The sequence below is a fragment of the Falco cherrug genome, chromosome 2 (assembly GCF_023634085.1).
Source record: "Falco cherrug isolate bFalChe1 chromosome 2, bFalChe1.pri, whole genome shotgun sequence".
Lineage (NCBI taxonomy): Eukaryota > Metazoa > Chordata > Aves > Falconiformes > Falconidae > Falco > Falco cherrug.
This window is the reverse complement of record NC_073698.1, coordinates 31,060,987-31,079,214: the sequence shown is the minus strand read 5'-3', so window position 1 is coordinate 31,079,214 and position 18,228 is coordinate 31,060,987. Positions and strand designations below refer to the sequence as shown.

General features: G+C 43.5%; 1 protein-coding gene across 2 annotated transcripts; it reads left to right on the top strand.

The window, feature by feature from the left end:
• Positions 1 to 780: 780 nt before the first annotated feature.
• Positions 781 to 13,194, top strand: CYSLTR2 (cysteinyl leukotriene receptor 2). 2 transcript variants are annotated; one of them, XM_027815867.2, is made up of 3 exons: positions 781 to 1,036; positions 6,810 to 6,991; positions 9,894 to 13,194. In XM_027815867.2, exon 3 carries the CDS (start codon positions 9,920 to 9,922, stop codon positions 10,841 to 10,843), a length of 924 nt encoding a protein of 307 aa, XP_027671668.2. In that variant the 5' UTR covers positions 781 to 1,036; positions 6,810 to 6,991; positions 9,894 to 9,919; the 3' UTR covers positions 10,844 to 13,194. The 2 variants fall into 2 exon arrangements, with proteins under 2 accessions (XP_027671668.2, XP_027671667.2); XM_027815866.2 differs by lacking the exon at positions 6,810 to 6,991 and having other exon boundaries at positions 787 to 1,036.
• The last annotated feature ends 5,034 nt before the right edge of the window (positions 13,195 to 18,228 follow it).

Genomic DNA, 18,228 nt, shown 5'->3' with positions numbered 1-18,228 from the left:
AAACCAAAGTGAAGAGTGATAGATGAGAATCAGGCCAATGGAGGAGAGATTACAATCATTATCTGAAGCACTTTGGGGCATAGACAACTACAAGTGTGGGTGGCAAGAAGGTTTTTTTGGAAACTGCCGATCCACTGAGGTGCGGTAAGCAGCCGTTTGTGGAGTCCTAACCTGCAGCTGATATGAAATACAGCAGAGCAGCCAGAAAGCACATGACTGCTGCTGGTCCACCTGCATGTTTTGAAAGCATGGAGGAGGAATAACCAAGCTGTTGTTCCTGTAGTATGTATAGATACCTCTTTCACAATTGCAGCGGGCTCAGAGCACTCATCTGTGAAGTCAATGTTGCTCCACTGAGAGGTAAAACATTAAGGGGGAATAAAGTGTTCACTGCAGCTGCTTGCTTATGGCCTAACAGAGCTATGTATTCTGTTCCTATCAAAATAAAAGGAAAATTAGTCCCTCAGCTCTGTAAACTCAGCCTCACACTATGAGCTGAATGAGATTATACACCAATTCCTAGAACCTGCTTCCAATTTTGTTCTTCCTGTGATTTCTGCATGGCAAATCTGGGAAATAACCCCAGAACTTGCCCTTTCCATAATTCCAAGAACGATATCTCTAATGATTCATGTGAAGCTTATACACAGATGCCCTCTAATGTTCTGAGCAACCCTGATTATTAAAAGCAGATATAAAGAAGCGTGGGAGCAAATACAGACATCCAGAAAGCTTCCCAACATACCATGTAGCTGCAGAGCCTTTCATTGGATGAAAATTATGAAAGATTGCCATGTGATTGCTAGCACCACTCCTTGAGCTGAGAACATTTCTCTTTTAAGAAGATCTAAGATCTTTTAATCAGAATTTACTTCCCTTTCTTACCACTCATTGCTTTTCTGTGGCTTCTGCATAAATAGCACTTGGGTCTTGCATCAAGTTTTTGGGTTTTTCCTTTCCACTAACAAAACTAAAAGTTGTGAGCAACAGCAAGCAGAAGGAAATACTGAACACACCAGAAGGCACACAAGCTGAGGTAGGACAAGATTTGTCTGCTTCTTCTCGTGTAGGTAAAAATGGTTGCAATGATTAAAATACAATCTACTTATATTTCTTATTACTCGCAATAAGCTTTTTCCTTGCCAGAAGCTGCAATCATTGTCTAAACTTCTATGACAAAGCCAGTCTTGAGGGTTTTTTTTTGGCAGATAAAAGGGTGGATTTATGTAACTAGAAATGTTTGCCAGATGGAAGATAACAATCAAGTTGTGGATGTGATTAAGCAAGTCTTGTTTTTTAACTAGGTGAAAAATATATATTTGGTTTATGGCAAAGATTTAAAATAAAAGGTGTTAAATGTCAGGCTCTTGATTTTCCCCCCTATTATTGTGTATGTAGAAAGGTTAATAACATGCTATGTTTTGATGAATTTAAAGTTAATTCTAAATATTACCTTCTGTTACATTTACTCTTGGTAACGCTGTTCCTGAAACACAAGGTGAATGGCAGAAAGCAAGCCAATGGGAACTCTAAAAAAATGACAACTTCTGGGTTTTTTCAGAAGTGTAGTGGCAAATGCAAGTGATCTCCTTGCGTTTATGTATACATATATATATGTCTGTGTAGATATACATATATCAGTGATATATTCCTATTGGGTAATGAACACAAGACTGTGGTGTCTGGCATCCTCTTCAGACAACGGGTTATTGTGATAAATGCAGAGACTATTTTTTTCCTGGCATACAAGAGAATGTATATATTTATCACTTAACATAGCAAAGAACTATTTTTTGAATTAACAGCCTGATTTCCTTATTTTACTTTGTATATGCAGAACACTTTATTAAAAATAGGTTCTTTGGTAGTTCCTGGTGTTATAGTGAATGCAATGTTTCAGAGAAGTGGACCCAAGATCAGGAGTTTGGAAACTTTCATATTTACACCTTCAGCAGCAGCACCCCTCCACCTCATGTCTTCAAAAGAAGCATGTCCTTCTCTCCAGGCATGGCATAGAAATCGATCCTATTGTCTGTTGAGATGCTGGATGACTTGACTGCCATCCACTAGAACTGGGGGTAGCCCAAGGCTGCTGACAATTGCCACTTTCCCAGTAATAGCTTTTTGACATACAGGCTGGAATCTCTGTATTAATATCACTACAGGCATCGCTTTCACTTCACCAGTAGGAATTAGAGGTAACACAGTGAAGTCAACCGTGGTTGTTACACTGCTGGGAATTAGGAGCAAATTGTGACTGTAAAGAATGTGCTGGCAGCTCAGACTGATGTCCATCTAGCCCAGTATTCAGTCTCTGATGGTGGCAATGGGAAATGCTGGTTAGAGACAACACAAGAGTCTGATCACCTTCCAGAGTGCTTTCCCCTTGCATTTCCCCAGCTTCCTCACTACTGTCCATGGGCACTGAGTACGTCCCTGCCCGGTCTTTTGTTTCCCATTTACTGTCCTTGCATCTGTCTGATCCTGTTTTGACCCTGCTGAGCCACCTGTCTGCACTGCCTGCTGTTGCAGTGAGCTCCGAACTCTGCCTGCTCCTCTTCCCTCTTTTATCTGTTTGAAAGCAGATTCTCAACAACTCTGCTGAGCACCCCACGCCTCAGTACTGCAAGACCCTATAAATAGCAGTGCACATTCACACTCTCCACCACCTTCATGACTCTGTAAACCCTGACCACATCCTTCTTCAGCCTCCTCCTTTCCATACCAAAGAGTCTCAGGCTTTTTAGTCCTTGCTGTGTTTCCTTGATCATTCACTTGCCCCTCTCTGTACCTTCTCTAACTCCGTAATCTCTTTTTTGGATGTAGGCACCAAAACTGCTCACTATGGGGATGCATGGAGATTTTATACAAGGTGATAACCTACTTTCTCCTCTATAGCATTCTTGATGATGCCCCTCATTTTGCTGACATTTTTGGTTGCTTCAGCTGCTGCAGCCAATGCAGAAATGACTTCAGTAAATAGTCCATAATGCCAATGCCAAATGCCCTTTCCAAATGTAACAGCCAGTTTCAAGTTCATATCATGTGGGCATGGTCTAGATTATTTTTCCTAGCATGCATCACCTTACATTAAAATATACTAATTCTCATCTGCTACTCCTTCAGCGTGGCATCTGCCAACCTGGATAACTGTCTTCTACAGGTTATTGATAAAGATATTGAATAAATCTGGTCTGAGTACCACACCCTATAGGACCCCATTGCTGATTCATTAAGCTCTACACTTCTTACCCTTCAGCCAGCTTTCAGCCCACAAAAAAACCATGCCTTCTAGGTCTCTGGCAACTTAGTTCCTTAAGAAACCCCCAGTGCAGAGCTTTGTCAAAGGCTTTGACAAATGTGGCTGTATAAATGCATACATATCCGTATATACAATATAAAATGACCATGGAGCCCCCTTCATCCATCATCCTCACAGCACTTCAGCAGGCGGGTGGGGCAGGATCTCCCTTTTCAGAAGATGTGCCGACTCTTCCTCAGCATACTGGCCTTTCAATGAGCTCAGTGCCTTCATTCTTCACTAGAGACCCCCCACAATGTACCAGAGGTGGAAATTGGTCTCAGTGGTCAGTAGCTCCCAGCACTGAGACAACCAGCTGATGGCCCTTGAGTTGTCCTCTCAAGCCCTTCTTGTAGATGAGAGCTGCACTCTCTGGTGGTGACACACCAGTCCCCTGGCACAGCACCTGATTGTAATGGTGGGTTATGTGCCTTGGCCGACAGTTGTACAGTTGCGATCCTTCAGGATACTCATATGGATGCCATCTGGTCCTGATTACTTATTGGCCTCTCCTTATTTGGTCAGTTTAATAATTCCTGTGCACATCCATTGAGTGGAGCTGGCTTCTCTGACCTGTTTGATGCATCAGACGTGAAAATACTCCAACATCTTTGGTGGGGAAGAGTGAATTCACCGAGTTTCTCTGCTATAGCCTTGTTGTCCCTAAGAGATCTTTTGCCACCAAGAAACTCTGTCAGTTCCCTAACAGTCTTTCATCTTTCAGCGGGCTTACAAAACTCACTGTCAGCCTGATCATCCTTTACCACGTGGTCTTCATGTTCGGTTGTTTTTTTTTTTTTTTTTTTAATGCTCTCAGTTTCCTCTCCATATTTGATCTGCCGTGATGCAGGCTTCCCTGTTCTCCTCATTTGGACACATCTTCTGCTTTCTAAGTGGTGATCTTTTCCCTATAACAGTCTTGCTAATTGTTCTACTAATGGACATATGGACATCAGGCTTCATATTTATTGAAGTACCTATTTCTTTTGGAATGTAGGCTTCTAACACAGGTTCTGTTGGATTTTCCATTTGTTTTTCTAAACAGCCCACAAAATTATGTAGGCTTCTTCCTTCTGGGATTTCTTCTCTGTCCCACAACACTGCCAAACCTAGCTCTACTGTGATTGCCACCACAGGGCTGTCTCCACCAAAACCTGCTTGAACTAGGACTGGTGCAGCACTAAAGACAAAATGTAGAATAGCATCTTAATTTATGGATTTATTTTGAGGACCAATTATTCTAGGAATCAGGCATTTTTTGCATCTGGACATTACTTACTGTTCTGCAGCAGCATTGCATCTTTATAAATGCACACAAAATCTCCTGCTATTGCTGCCTGCTTTCGGCTTCCTGCTCTCCCTTAACATTTTCTAATTACTGTCTTCATCATGATGAAGAGTTTGGTGGTATGTTTTCATTATTGGAGTAAGGGGTGTCTGCCTACAAGAACCCTGTAGTGCTTCTCTTTAGCCATATTTTTATGCTGTTGCAAGTTGCATAGTGCATCATGCACAGTGGCACTCTTCCACCTGTGCATCCTACACTATCATTACCATAAAGCTGGTAGCATGGCAACTCAGGTTCCCATTGATTATTCTCTCTCCTGTGTGTCTCTGAAGTTCCCCTTGCGCCAGGGTTGTCTCATGCCAAGTCTGCCAGCTCCCCTATCTCGTTTTCAGATTTGAGCATGGGTGCAGAATTACCTGTAAGATTTGCTTTTGATCAGTCACTCAAGATAGCGTGTGTCTGGATTTGTGGGCCGTTGGATTTGCCTTCCCTGGTTATTGCAGTTGGGCTTTATTTCCCTCTTGGCTTTGTCAGAGGTGCACTGGATTTGAGTTCACTGCTCTCGCAGGTCTTGTCAGTCCTGGCCATTTGCTCTCCCATGCCCTTCAGCTCCCCTGTTGCTTCTAATTAAATACTCCTCTGCAGACCTTTCAGACTGCAGCACCAGCAGCTTGGATCCACTCTGGGTACAGTGCAGTCTCTTATTGCTGTATCGCTTGCCTTTATCCAAAAAGATCCATCAGTTCCTTACACACCTAACTTTCTTCCTTCTACTGCCTCATCCATGCACTGAAACACTGGGTCTGACCTGGGCCTCTGTCTTGCCTCATAGCTGAGCCCTGAAGAACCCACCTTCATCCTCGGTGCCCATGATGACCACAGCCACCACCAGCTCCTCTCTTGCGTCCCCAAGCGATCCACGCAGACATCTCATGAGGTCTGCTCCCTGGGCAGGCCTGCTCCTGCTGAGCCACTCCTGCCTGGAGACAGCCAGCCTTGTCCTTCCACCCCTCGCCTTGCACACACATGCACAAAACCTGGCCCGGAGGGGCGACCATACACATCACATGCCAGGCAGTTTACAGGGTAGCCCCTACTCTGCTGCTAGACTGCTACCTGCATCCCTAGCTTAAAATACAATCGTTCTGAGGCACCTTTATTAGTTAAGTATCTCCTCCAATGAAACAAATCTCCTCTTACTTTTGGTCTATCGGTTCCCCAGCTGGCTTGCACACCCATCTCTTTGTTAAGGGTGTTGGATTCACCTTAGGCATGGAATGTCTTTCTCTTATCCCCTAACTAAATCACACTCAAGCCAGGCTAAGATAAAAGACAAAATATTTCTTCATAAGAAGTATATGATTGATAATATGTATGTAATTTATAATGAAAGGTAAATATTTATTTATAAAGTTCATACTAATCAAGCTGTAAATATTTCTAAAAGACTTCATAGAGGTGAAGAAAAGACAAAATCCCACCCAAACTCCACATCTAATCTGCTTACATAGCATTTTTTTCAGAAAAGCCTCCCCTTTCCTTGCTTAGCTGATGTGCTCTCTCTTTCCTGTCAGGGTGGTTGTCAGAGCCTCAGGACATGCATCAGCTGCTTCTACTTGGTAGTTTCCATCAGGAAAACTCATATATAGAAAAAATCTACTGCTAGAGAGTTTCCATCAGAGAAATCTTGCAGTACCACTTCAGAGAGATTCTCATTTCAGATTGTTCCTTTCTCACACTCTTCCTCAGAGGGCCGTTAGATCTTAGCACCAATCTCCCTTCTTTTGAGGGACCCTATAGTTTCAGTCTCTCACCTCAAGCCCACCCTGTTCATTCCTCACCCAGGAGACCATCTGGACACTTGCTGAAAACAAAGTTTATTGCCTGTCCTTACGTATGTAATTTCTTCTGTTTATGTAGGAGTCATCTCCTAGCCTTAGCTGTCTAGTAAACAGCTCTTGGCTTCAAGGAGGCGTAACATTGTCCCCTTCCCCTCTGTGGGTGCTTGAGGTACTCCTGTGTGAAATGTATCTTTCACTGCACCTTCCTTTCTACATTGATCTGGGTGTTTGTGCTGGTTTCAATGGGATACAGTTAATTTTCTTCTTAGTAGCTGGTGCCATGCTGTGTTTTGAATCTGGTGTGAGAATAACGTTGATAACACACTGATGTTTTTAGTTGTTGCTAAGTAATGCTTATACTAAGTCAAAGACTTCTCAGTTTCTTAGGCTATGCCAGTGAAAAGGCTGAAGGGGCACAAGAAATTGGGAGAAAGCAGAGCCAGGACAGCTGAGGGGATATTCCATACCATAGAACATCACGTTGAGTATATAAGCTGGGGGGAGCTGGCCAGGGCCTGCTGATTGCTGCTCAGGGTCTGGTTGGGCATCCATCAGTGGGTGGTGAGCAGTTGTATTGTGCATCACTTGTTTTTTCCCCCCTCCTTTTGGACTTTATTCCTTTCCCCTTCTCTCTCCTTTTCATTACACTTGTCATTATTGTTATTTTATTTTTATTTTAATTATTAAATTGTTAGGATCTCAGCCTTGAGTTTTACCTTTTTCCCGATTCTCCTCCCCATCCTGCTGGGGCAGGGGTGGAGTGAGCAAGTAGCTGAGTGGTACTTAGTTGCTGGCTGGAGTTAAATCACGATGGTGTTATAACACAGTTAATAGAAGCATCTACATATAATTGCATGGGTTGTTCTTGGCCCTCAACTGAGGGCAGGCACCATGGTGGATAACAGCTTTCTGTTGAGGGCTCCAGCTTCTTTCTCTTAGACATCCCATAACAGCTTGAAAGTTTTCTTTGGACAGTTTGGAGGGGAATCTGAGAACTGGCTCTCTTGCTAGGTCTAAGGGTGCTGTGTTTTCTCAATTACACTTGTGCATCTAGTTTCCTAAATGTCTTTAGCTGGAAGGAGAAACAAGGAGCACAAAGTAGCTTTAATGGTAGTTGTTAGCTAGATAACCTCATATGAAGAGCCTGAGCAAAGTGCCTCAGCCTCTGTGCTTGTAGTGCGCTCCCCAGGGTGCAGGGACCCAAGGGATTTTCATCAACTGCATTTTCACTGCCCTAATCCTATCCTTCAGCAGACAGTGTCAGGCCACAAGCCATCACTCGTAGGGCTCAGCAAGGCTTTAAATTTATCCACGCTCCAAGTTCTTCATCCTCATTTGATTCCTCTAAGTCACAGGTTTCACACACAACAGGAATGCTTCAACAGGTGGCAGATCACTGGTATTTTCTTGTGTTTTGGAGTTTCTAAAGGCAAGGATGCTTCCAACACAGTCCTGACACAGTCAGGACTCTTCCCTTTGTAGTACTTTGGGTTGTGATGTTTCCCTGCAGAATGGGGAGATCAGATTCGATCACGAGAAAAGCTGCTCCTTGATCCCACACAGAAAACACCTATGTTAGACAGTTGCTTTGTACACAAAACCAAAACCCATTCCAATCTCCTCTGATTACAAAGGGTTTGTTCTTAGGAAGTATACCTTGTCTCTCCCTTCCATGAGGAAAAAGGATCTCAAATAGGATTTCCTTTAGGAGCACATGTTACGAAGCCTGGGGCTTTGCTGAGACCCAATATCCAGTTTGCCCACTTCCAGTCTTAAGCACTCTTAAGCTCAATAGATACGACTATTTTCTGAAGAGTTAATTTCAGGCACTGCAAGGATGGGTATGATGTTGGTGTGAGTGAATGTCCCCATTCCCAAGCTGCCATGCTCCCATCTCATGATGGGAGGGGTAAGTCTTGCTTCTTGGGAACCCAGTCTGGGCGATGCACTTCCCATGCTCCCTGTCACAGTTGGGCTGGATAAAAGGCGACTGCTGGGACACATCTGGTTGCTGTATTAAGGGATACAGACTCTGAGGCGCTACGCTGGAGATACCATGGGCTGCTCTGAACATAGCTCAGGCTCCCACAGCATGGCTCGAGTTAAATCAGCTGCCGTTTACAGCACACTGGGAATACAGCACTGAGTAACTGTGAGTCCAGAGCACCCACATCTAGAGCCCACTTTCCCCCCTAGGGAGACTCCACCTGTGCAAATAAATTAATTTAGATTTGTGAAGCCAGTGAGGTTCAGAATAAGAAAGGCAGTCAGGTATCATCAGCTTGTTTTCACTCTCACTGGGGTGAATTAAAAGCTTCTTTTTCATGCATCTAGAAATGCTACGTAGTTGTGGATTCTAGGCAAAAATTTTTCATGCTCCATCTTTAGAATATGTTGGCAGATGCAGACAGGGAATTGGTCCCACTATTAAACAAGCAGCAATACTGAAACCTTCCTTTCAAAATACTGCTAGCAGCGGGTCAGCTGAGGGAAGAAATCAGGAGTTCAGCAAGGAAATGGTTTCTAATCAGAAAAAAAAAATATTATTTAGAGTGTTTTAGTGATGAGTCGTTTTGATTGATTGAATTACAGCCTCATAGGAGGAAAAATGTCACACTGTGAATACAGCCCATTTTTTCACAGGCCATTTTCATTAGTGCTGTAAATGAGGGCTGCCCTGGAAGCTGCAGTGTGTGTAGATGACTGTCTGATGCAGAGCAGTTGGGCACTAAAGAGGTTGAGAAAGCGGCAAATGCAGCGAATGCCCCACAAAAAGAGACATAGAAAGCCATGAAAAACTCAGAAGAAAGAAAAAATACAGTATAAGGAGGAAGGAGTTAAGAAAGGAACCATGCATAACTAGCACAGTATTTATGCAGTATTTAAGGTCAAAATGTCCTTAATTTATACATTCTGACATATACCAATATACCTTTTGTATTGCTCAGGAAAGTTCAGTAACATGCTGCCAACAACATACCAGAAAAATTTCACTAGTTCCAAAGGGCAAATCCACTTCTTTTGGCTTTTCATCCTAATCTGAAATGCAGACAGTGATCTCTTCTCTGACTGGTTTTGATGTTTCTGTGGCAGGTAGCTGGGAACTCAAAACCTCCCTGCTATGAAACAGCTGACAGCTAGTTGGTTTGTTTTGCGCAGAGCAGGTTAGAGAACTGCCATTAAAACACACACATAGCGCTCATCATTAAAAGGCAGCACTTTCATAGGCTGAGACAACAACCAGCTGCTGTAATACCAAAACTGTTTAGAGCCAACATGCGGCTTTACACCTCAAGTTGTGTATTTACTGGTACATCACAAGGAATTACTCATTAATGAACCTTTAATTTCCACTGCTGTCTGCATCTTGCAGTTTCTGCCCTCAGCAAAATGGTCCCAACTGACCCAACTCCCTGCCCAGACTGTAACCTAGCACTCACACCACTTCTTTTTACTTTGGCAGAAAGACGGAGAGCCTGACTCTAGACTATGAATATTTCCAAGATGGCACTAGATGAAAATTTCACTAACTCCTTCAACTGTACGATTGACAGCTTCAAGCAAGTCATTTACCCCATCATGTATCTCTCTATCTTCTTCTTGGGTGCTGTTGGAAATGTCCTTTCCATTTATGTTTTCTTCCAGCCTTCGCAGAAGAAGACCTCAGTAAACATTTACATGCAGAACCTAGCTGTTTCAGATCTCATGTTTGTGAGCACTTTGCCCTTTCGGGCCACATATTTCCTGCTGGGATCACGTTGGATATTTGGTGATATCATCTGTAGGATCATGACTTACAGCTTGTACGTGAACATGTACTGCAGCATTTATTTTCTCACCGTGCTCAGTGTGGTTCGTTTTATAGCCATTGTCTACCCGTTCAAACACTGCAAAGTAACCAACATGAAGTATGCCAGGATAATATGTGCAGCCATATGGGTCTTCGTGCTGGCAGCCTCCAGCCCTCTGTTAGACAAGGGAATTGCTGGGTACAGCAACCCAGTCAAGTGCTTGGACCTCCACCCCTCCAGCACACGCAGGCTTCTGATGATGAACAGTTTTGTCCTCATCGTGGGCTTTGTTCTGCCATTTTGCACAATCATTGTCTGCTACATCTTTGCCATCAAAGTGTTGCTCAAGTCCAAGACTCCACAGCGCAAGAAGGCAGTCTGTCACAAGAAGGCACTGTCAACCATCATCATCACTCTCATCCTCTTCCTCCTCTGTTTCCTGCCATATCACATCCTGCGAACTGTCCACCTGATGCACGGCAGCTGCAGCTGGGCCAACCTGCACAAAGCAGTGGTGGTCAGTCTCTGCCTTGCTGCCATGAACAGCTGCCTCGATCCCATCCTCTATTACTTTGCCGCTGAAAACTTCAAAGCAAGAATCAGAAGTTTGTACCACAGGTAGCTGATGCAGAATTGCAAAATTATATATGTATATGCAGTCCTGATGGGACATCTAGACAGAGTCCATTCTATCCAATGACAGAGGCTGTGTGGTGCTAGCCAGCCTGTGGCCGTGCTGCTCAGCAACAGGCATTTCTCGAGCAAAAGTGTCTTAAAGGGAGCTCATTGGGGATGGCCAAAACTGAGGCAGGATGATCAGAGGTCAGGTCCCTGGGTGTGATCCCTGGTCCTCTTCTATTTAGCAACGTAGATATACCTCTAGTGTTCACCCTCCCCAGGACAAGGAATTGAAATGGATTTACCTTGCTACTAGAGGACTTTTATTTCATTTCACAATACTCAACCAGAGACTTGAAGGCAAACGGCTCACCTGACCACCTCAGTGATGGCATCTGAACCTCTCTGTGCTCCGCTTCCCTCTGTGTGCAGAGGTGCATGGATCAGACACTGTGACACCCAACAGATTCATAGCACCCTGTCAGTTCCCTTTGCGAACATTGGCTAAAGATTTGTGCATAACAGAAATGTAAAGCATCGCTGGTACTTTCTGCTGAGAGCCAAACAGGAGCTGGCATTGGCTCAAGCTCAGGCTGTTCAGAAGGCATTAATATTTCTAAATTCTCTGCTCTGAGGAGGCCACCAAGGTATTTTGCTTAACATTTCACTGATTATCAAGTGAGATAATGATTTCAAAAAAACCCAGCATCAGCGTGGAGTCCTATGAGTAAAATGACTGCTGGCAGCAAGGGCAGGATGTGGGCACGTGGAACACCAGGCTGCACCCTGCAGCTGCTCACGTCTGTGCCGATTCCTTCAAAGTCAGCACGTTTGGGCTTATGCTCATCATTGCCAGTGCTCTTCTGAAAGCTGAGGTTAGGCAGCTCGGTTCCCATGCAGGGATCCAAAGACAAACTTTAAAATTATTTTGGTCCAAACAGGTAGCTACAGAGTGGCTTCCTCTGCACAGGTAAACCAGCCTGACAGCAAATTGCTGCTAAAGGCATCCCTAATCCCTCACTTCCCGACTGCTCCCAGGAGGAGCAGATCCCTTTTTTCCCTAGGATTAATTTCCAGTTGCTTTGAACACCCTGACATTAAACATGCACCAATGCAATGGGGAAAGCAGTAAGGCAGGAACAGGAGGAAAGATGGGCAGCAGAGGAGGCGGAGGAGGAGGAGGGAGGCTGTTTTGGAAAGCAATGGGGAGCTACACCTATGTGTACTTTGGAAAAATCTCACCACGTGGCTGCTTGCATTTTTAAGTCTCTGAATATTTTCTAAAATACATTTCCTAAAAATCAGACTGCTTGCAATTCAGTGAAAACAGGCTCCAAACTCAGTCTGACCACATTTAGAATTTGGTTTTATTTACTTCATTTTTATGTCATTTTAATAAAAAAAGACAAGAAGTTTTGTCATATTTTCCAGGAAAGCAGCCTGTCCCATATGAAAACTAACAAAAATGCTGAAGGCCTTCCCTCCCTAGGAAGTCCATCCAGACTTCTGTCTGTGAAAATATTTTCTCAATGCTCTGAACTTCTCCAGAGAAAACACTTTATAAACTGAACACCCCAAACACATTTTTTTGGGTTTTGTTGTTGTTGGGGTTTTTTTTGCTCCCAAACAAAAATAACTGTAGCTAGCTATTTTCAGCTCTGTCTGAAATATGTAGAAAACAAATCATTGCTGGTCAGGTGAAAAAGTACTTGACATCACTGGGGAAGTCACATTTTTCTTGGTTATCTAAGGCTTATGTTCAATTGCAGAGTCAATCTATTTTGCTCACTTTGTGCTGCTTTGATGTAAGCACTAAGTTTTATCGTAAGTCTTCACTAAAGTTAATGCTCCAAATCCTTATTTCAATAACTCAGTGGCATACTGAGAGCTGACCTAGTGATGCCATGTGAACTCCTGCAGTGCTTGGTCCCATGCTGTTGAAGGAAAAGGAAATATTACCACTGCTTTGCAATGGGAATGGCATCGAGATGGCAGACTGTGCAGAGAGATAGTGGACAAATAATTGGAAGGAAGGGGGCAAACTTTTTCCGTGGTTTTCCCCTGTCAGGAGTAGACCGGCACAGGGATAAGTGACAGTCTTGGAGCCTCTGATAAGATACTGTACACCTTAAATACTAAAAGGGAATGGAAAATACTAGCCACAGTCTAATCTCACTAACGTGTTTTTGTTTGTATCCATCCAGTGCACCCTATTATCAGATAATTTTGCATCTAGAGGATATAAGTCTCTCACAAGGTCACATTTTCTTTGTATTGACCAAAATACAACTTTGTTAGCAATTGAATTCACTGTCAAACCTGTGTTTTAATAAACTAGATTTACTAGTGGCTGAAGATATGTTTTTTATTGATTGCACAGCTAACAAGGAAGCTCCTCAGAGTGCAGGGGGAAAAAGACCAAGAAACAGATACTGAGTTTCTGTAAGTGGGCCATCATTTTACAACAAAAAAGTGTTTTTAGAGGTGTGAGAGCATCCAGCTGCCATCTTTACTTCACCAACAAAATAGGGGGAAACATCAGCCAAACTTTGTGGTGCAGATAAAGTAATAGATTTTTAAATTATGATTGACTTGCAAAAGGATTCAAGACCATCCTTGTTAGTGATCATCACATGCAGCTTTAACAACACTTGCATAACATGCCACATTCCCATTTACGGCCATTTCTCCATTTGGTATCCTGGCATGTCTCTACTCACAGAACTGAAGACCAGGGTTCTTCTCTGTGCAAGTATCATAGTAAAAAATATAGTAAAAAAATAGACAGCGTATTTATTCTGAAAAATAAACCTCCTGACAGTTAAAGTACTAGCAATGTCTCTAGGTCTCTCAAGGGACCACCTACCCCTTAAAAAGTATTTTGATATGTTTCCTCAGTTTTCCAGGAGACAAAATCTAAGAATAGCCATGCACATAGAAAGTAAAAGTAACTGTAAATGTTTGAGACTGAAGGAGACATAAGAACAGGAAATTGAGTTTTCAAGTGGCTGGTACCCCTAAGCTACAGCAAATGTTCTACCTTCATATGTGTGTTTTCCTGCCACTCATGGAAGCCCTGGTATTCCTAGGCAAAGGTAATTTTTAAAGTCTAAAGCTATACCAGAGACATAGAGACGTTTTCTGAAGTAACCTCACTGCAGCCTCAACCACTTGACCCTCAGCACAAGGAAAAGACATTCTTCACATTTGCTTTTTAGCCTTGGTTCAGGCTGATGTGTGACTATATTTGCCTCATAGAGTGGTGTTGCATCAGTCAGGGGAGCATCACATGACTGTGATTCTCCCCCTCTGCTCTTGTGAGACCCCACCTGCAGTACTGCCTTCAGCTCTGGGGCCCCCAGCATAAGAGGGACGTGGGCCTGTTGGAGTGAGCCCAGAGGAGGGCCACCAAGATCATCAGAGGGCTGGAGCACATCTCCTGTGAAGACAGGCTGAGAGAGTTGGGGTTGTTGAGCCTGGAGAAGAGAAGGCTCCCAAGGAGACCTTATAGCAGCCTGCCAGTGCCTGAAGGGGGCCTACAGGAAAGCTGGGGAGGGGCTTTGTACAAGGGCATGTAGTGACAGGACAAGGGGGAATGGCTTTGAACTAGAAGAGGGTAGATTGAGATTAGATATTGGGAAGAAATTCTTTCCTGTGAGGACACTGGCACAGGTTGCCCAGAGAAGATGTGGATGCCCCATCCCTGGAAGTGTTCGAGGCCAGACTGGATGGAGCTTTGAGCAACCTGGTGTAGTGGAAGGTGTCCCTGCCCATGGCAGGGGGTTGGAACTAAATGATCTTTCAGGTCCCTTCCAACCCAAACCATTCTATGATTCTATGATTTTTATTTTAAGCAATGCATTTTCCCATTCGTTTTCATGATATATCCTCTGTCTTCCTCAACATGCCTCCTGTTACCATAACTTATATTTTGGTTTTGCTCCTAAAAGTGTCTGTAGAAATGGGTATACATTTTGCTGCTCAGCATCTCCTTCTGAGGTGCATGTTCCTCTATGCTACAACTGCATGTTGTGCTGGCAGCAGAGCAGGCATCAGACTTTCCTCCCCTGTCTGAGGGCTGTTGATGCTTCTCTTAGTCCTTTGGGATGGGCAAGATAGAAATGACCTGCTCTCCTCCAGCTGATAGGAGTGGAAATAAGATTCATCAAAAATAACCAAATCTAAACATAGTCAGGAGGAGACAGATGCTGTTTCAATAGTGATACTATCCTTGGGCTTATATTTTGATTTCCTGTATCATACCTGAGCCAGTTTAAATGATGGCCTGTGTCATATGAAAGCACACATTCTAGGTGACATCCGTTATTATATACGTAAGTGCTGGTTGCATACAATCACTATCCACCCAAGGATATCCACGTAGAGATATGCCTACGTGCAGCAGAGCACCTTTGCATCCAGTTCACACTCCACCAAGCTGTTTATTCCCTCCATGTTCATCTGAGAAGGTCTCTTCTTCCCCCATACTTAAGATATGGGAGTCTTTGGACACATTCGCCATTGAAGACAGGTGTGCACAGAACTGAATTGCAGGTGAGCTCAGAGCACTGCTTTTCAAGGCATAATCACTCTACAGCCTGGTTGGTTTGGGGTTTTTTTCCACTTTTATCTGAAAGGGCCCTTACAATTCCCCCCTTTTTTGTTTGTTATATTGGATAAGGTTAAGGCTGTGTGAACTGGAACCATCATAGCTTGATGGACAGCCTTTTATCATGGCTCACATCAGGTTTGTCAAACACAGTATACATATAACAATGGCCAAAACCCCTAGCAATATAATAAACCCACACATCAATATTTTTTGTATCACATCCTAACTTACTCAATGTGCTTAAAGCTTGTACAGCAGCAACACCAGGTACAAGGAAAGAAGCAGCAGGAAGATCCACATTATTCTGGCTTGTTCTCTGGCTCATCATTGGTAGGATGCTTGCGATCAGTTGGTCGAATGAGCAGAGCGAGGATCCACCAAGGGCCTCTATATTTTTCACGTTCAATAAATTATCATTTGTCTGCACAGTAGCTCAGTCCCAGTACTCCGTTATCCAAACTGTATACTGCATAGAGGTAAGCGTCATATAACACAGAGCTTTACAATCATATGGGGTCATAACATATCCTTCTGCAATGGCAGTGTACAAATTCACGGTAAATGCCGATTTGAGTCCAAAAATCTTTGGCTGAGCATCTGAGTTCTTTTACAGCTTCATATAGGAGTTGTTTTCACACAATTTGTTGCTCTACCTGGTAATGAACAGGGAATGCACTGAATAATTCCACACCTCTCTTTGCGTAGCCTCCTGTCTGCACTGATCTAAAGCACTGTATTATACTCTCTTTCTCCTGCTTTCAGAACTGCTTCAGCTCAAGTCTTTCTTCAGGTCTTTATCAATAAAATGCATAGTACAATTTAAACCTACAGATCGAATCACAGTTGCAAAACAGCACAGAAAAGATTCAGGTTTTTCTCTTGCTCCTTGCTGCAAATACATGAATGAAATTCATACAGCCTCTACTGGATATGATAACCTACTGTTGCAAGAGGATAAATATGATTACCAAGGGAATGTTTGTTTCAAAAGACTAATTTCAGACAACCCACCAGAATGTGACAACTCACTCAGTTTTGCCCAAAAAGCAGAATCTGTGGGTGGGGGTGATTTCAGCTGTTTCAGTCCAAACATCCTTATGATTTTTCTGTTCCTGATTTTTCTATTCCCATATTAATAATTGACCCATGATTCTCAGCCATTCACCTACCACACTGCAGTGGGGATGAGAGCGCTCACATATGCATCTTCACATACCCACCTTCTCTGGTTCAGCTGGACTATGCCACTCTTTTGTTTGGGTTTTCTTCCCTTTTCTCTTTTTCTTCATATACCTATTCAGGTGCCATTTGGGGCATATGAAGGCACAGACCCCAAGTGAGATCCTTTATTGCATGCATAAGTGCTGGTTATATATTATACACAACCACTTATCCACCCAAATTCTGCCCCAGAATGTGCTTACATGCAGCAGAGCACCTTTGCAGCCAGCTCACACACCGCTGAGCTGTTTGCTCCCTCCATGCTCACCTGAGGAGCTCTCCTCTTCCCAGGTCAGTATTTAAGCTGTGGGAGGCTTTGGGCACACCCCCCATTGGGAGGCTTTGGGCAGCCCCTCGTTGCAGGCGGGTGGGCACAGAACTGATTTGCAGGTTAGTTCAGAGCACTACATTTTAAGGCATAATCACTTTACAACCAGGCACCCAGACAATGAACAAAGCCTTTTCTCAGAAAGAGCCCTTGCAAAGGCCTGTTTAAAAGGCAGTGTAAATGAAGCGCAAGCGCAGATTCTCTGGGAGAAGTTCAGTATTGTTTGAGACACTTCAGCTTTCCAGCCACCACCAACTGTGACCTACCAGATGATGTGACTGTCCCGCTGCGGCTATGCAGTCCTGTACCTCTCACACAGTTGTGCTGTGTATATACAGGAATCTTTCTGGACATCTGCAAAGACAAGCAATATATTTAATTACATGCAGCTGATGTTATATAGTTACATCTGTTCATCTACCAGTCAACAGCTTAAGGAGGTCAAAGGAATTAAATAGCTTCCTTTGTCCCAGATTCCCTTCTCTCCTTTCAGAAAAACCGGCCAGATTTCTACCACCAATTCTCCTCCTTTTGATTTTACAGCTGAAAGGATAAGGCTGTCTAATATGATGGCCAAAGCCTGGTCACTCAAGTCAGATTCCTGCTCACAGGAGCAAAGTTTGAGCCTTTATTTCTGAAGCTGAGAAATAAAGCTCTGAATCTTGGTCCACCACTAATATCACCCTATGTAGGGCTTGAATACTCAGAGGAGGGGCTGGCAGGTTTGCTTGTCATGTTTGCTGTCTGCATTTCCAGACATCGAGATGTTGAGCATGTTAACTGTTGGATGATATTATGTCTTCTTCTGAGCAGCTGTGGTAGATGCAACTGGGGTGATTCACTCAAAATGGAGCTGTGTTTCATGACTTACAGAATTTTGGGGAAGGAAATCCCTGAAGAGGGATCTGCACTCTGTGTAGATTTTTCTTACATTATTGCCAGCTTTCAGTTCTGAAGGCAGGGAGTCTGACCATCTCTGGCCAGGCCAGCTCCAGGCTTCTTCTGAGGTCCATCCCAGAAAGCCCTCCACAGCAGAGAAATCCCTTCTTAAGCTTGGTTTCTCCTTGCAACTAGTCTCTCAAAAATTTCAGGATGTTTAAGGGTGCTTTGCTCATTGCTGAGATACTGCTCGTATGCTGCAAGTTAGCTTTATTTTTTCTTGTCAACTACATGGACAAACAATGTAGGAAGAATGAGAAAAATAATCCAGCTCAAGAGCCATCATATG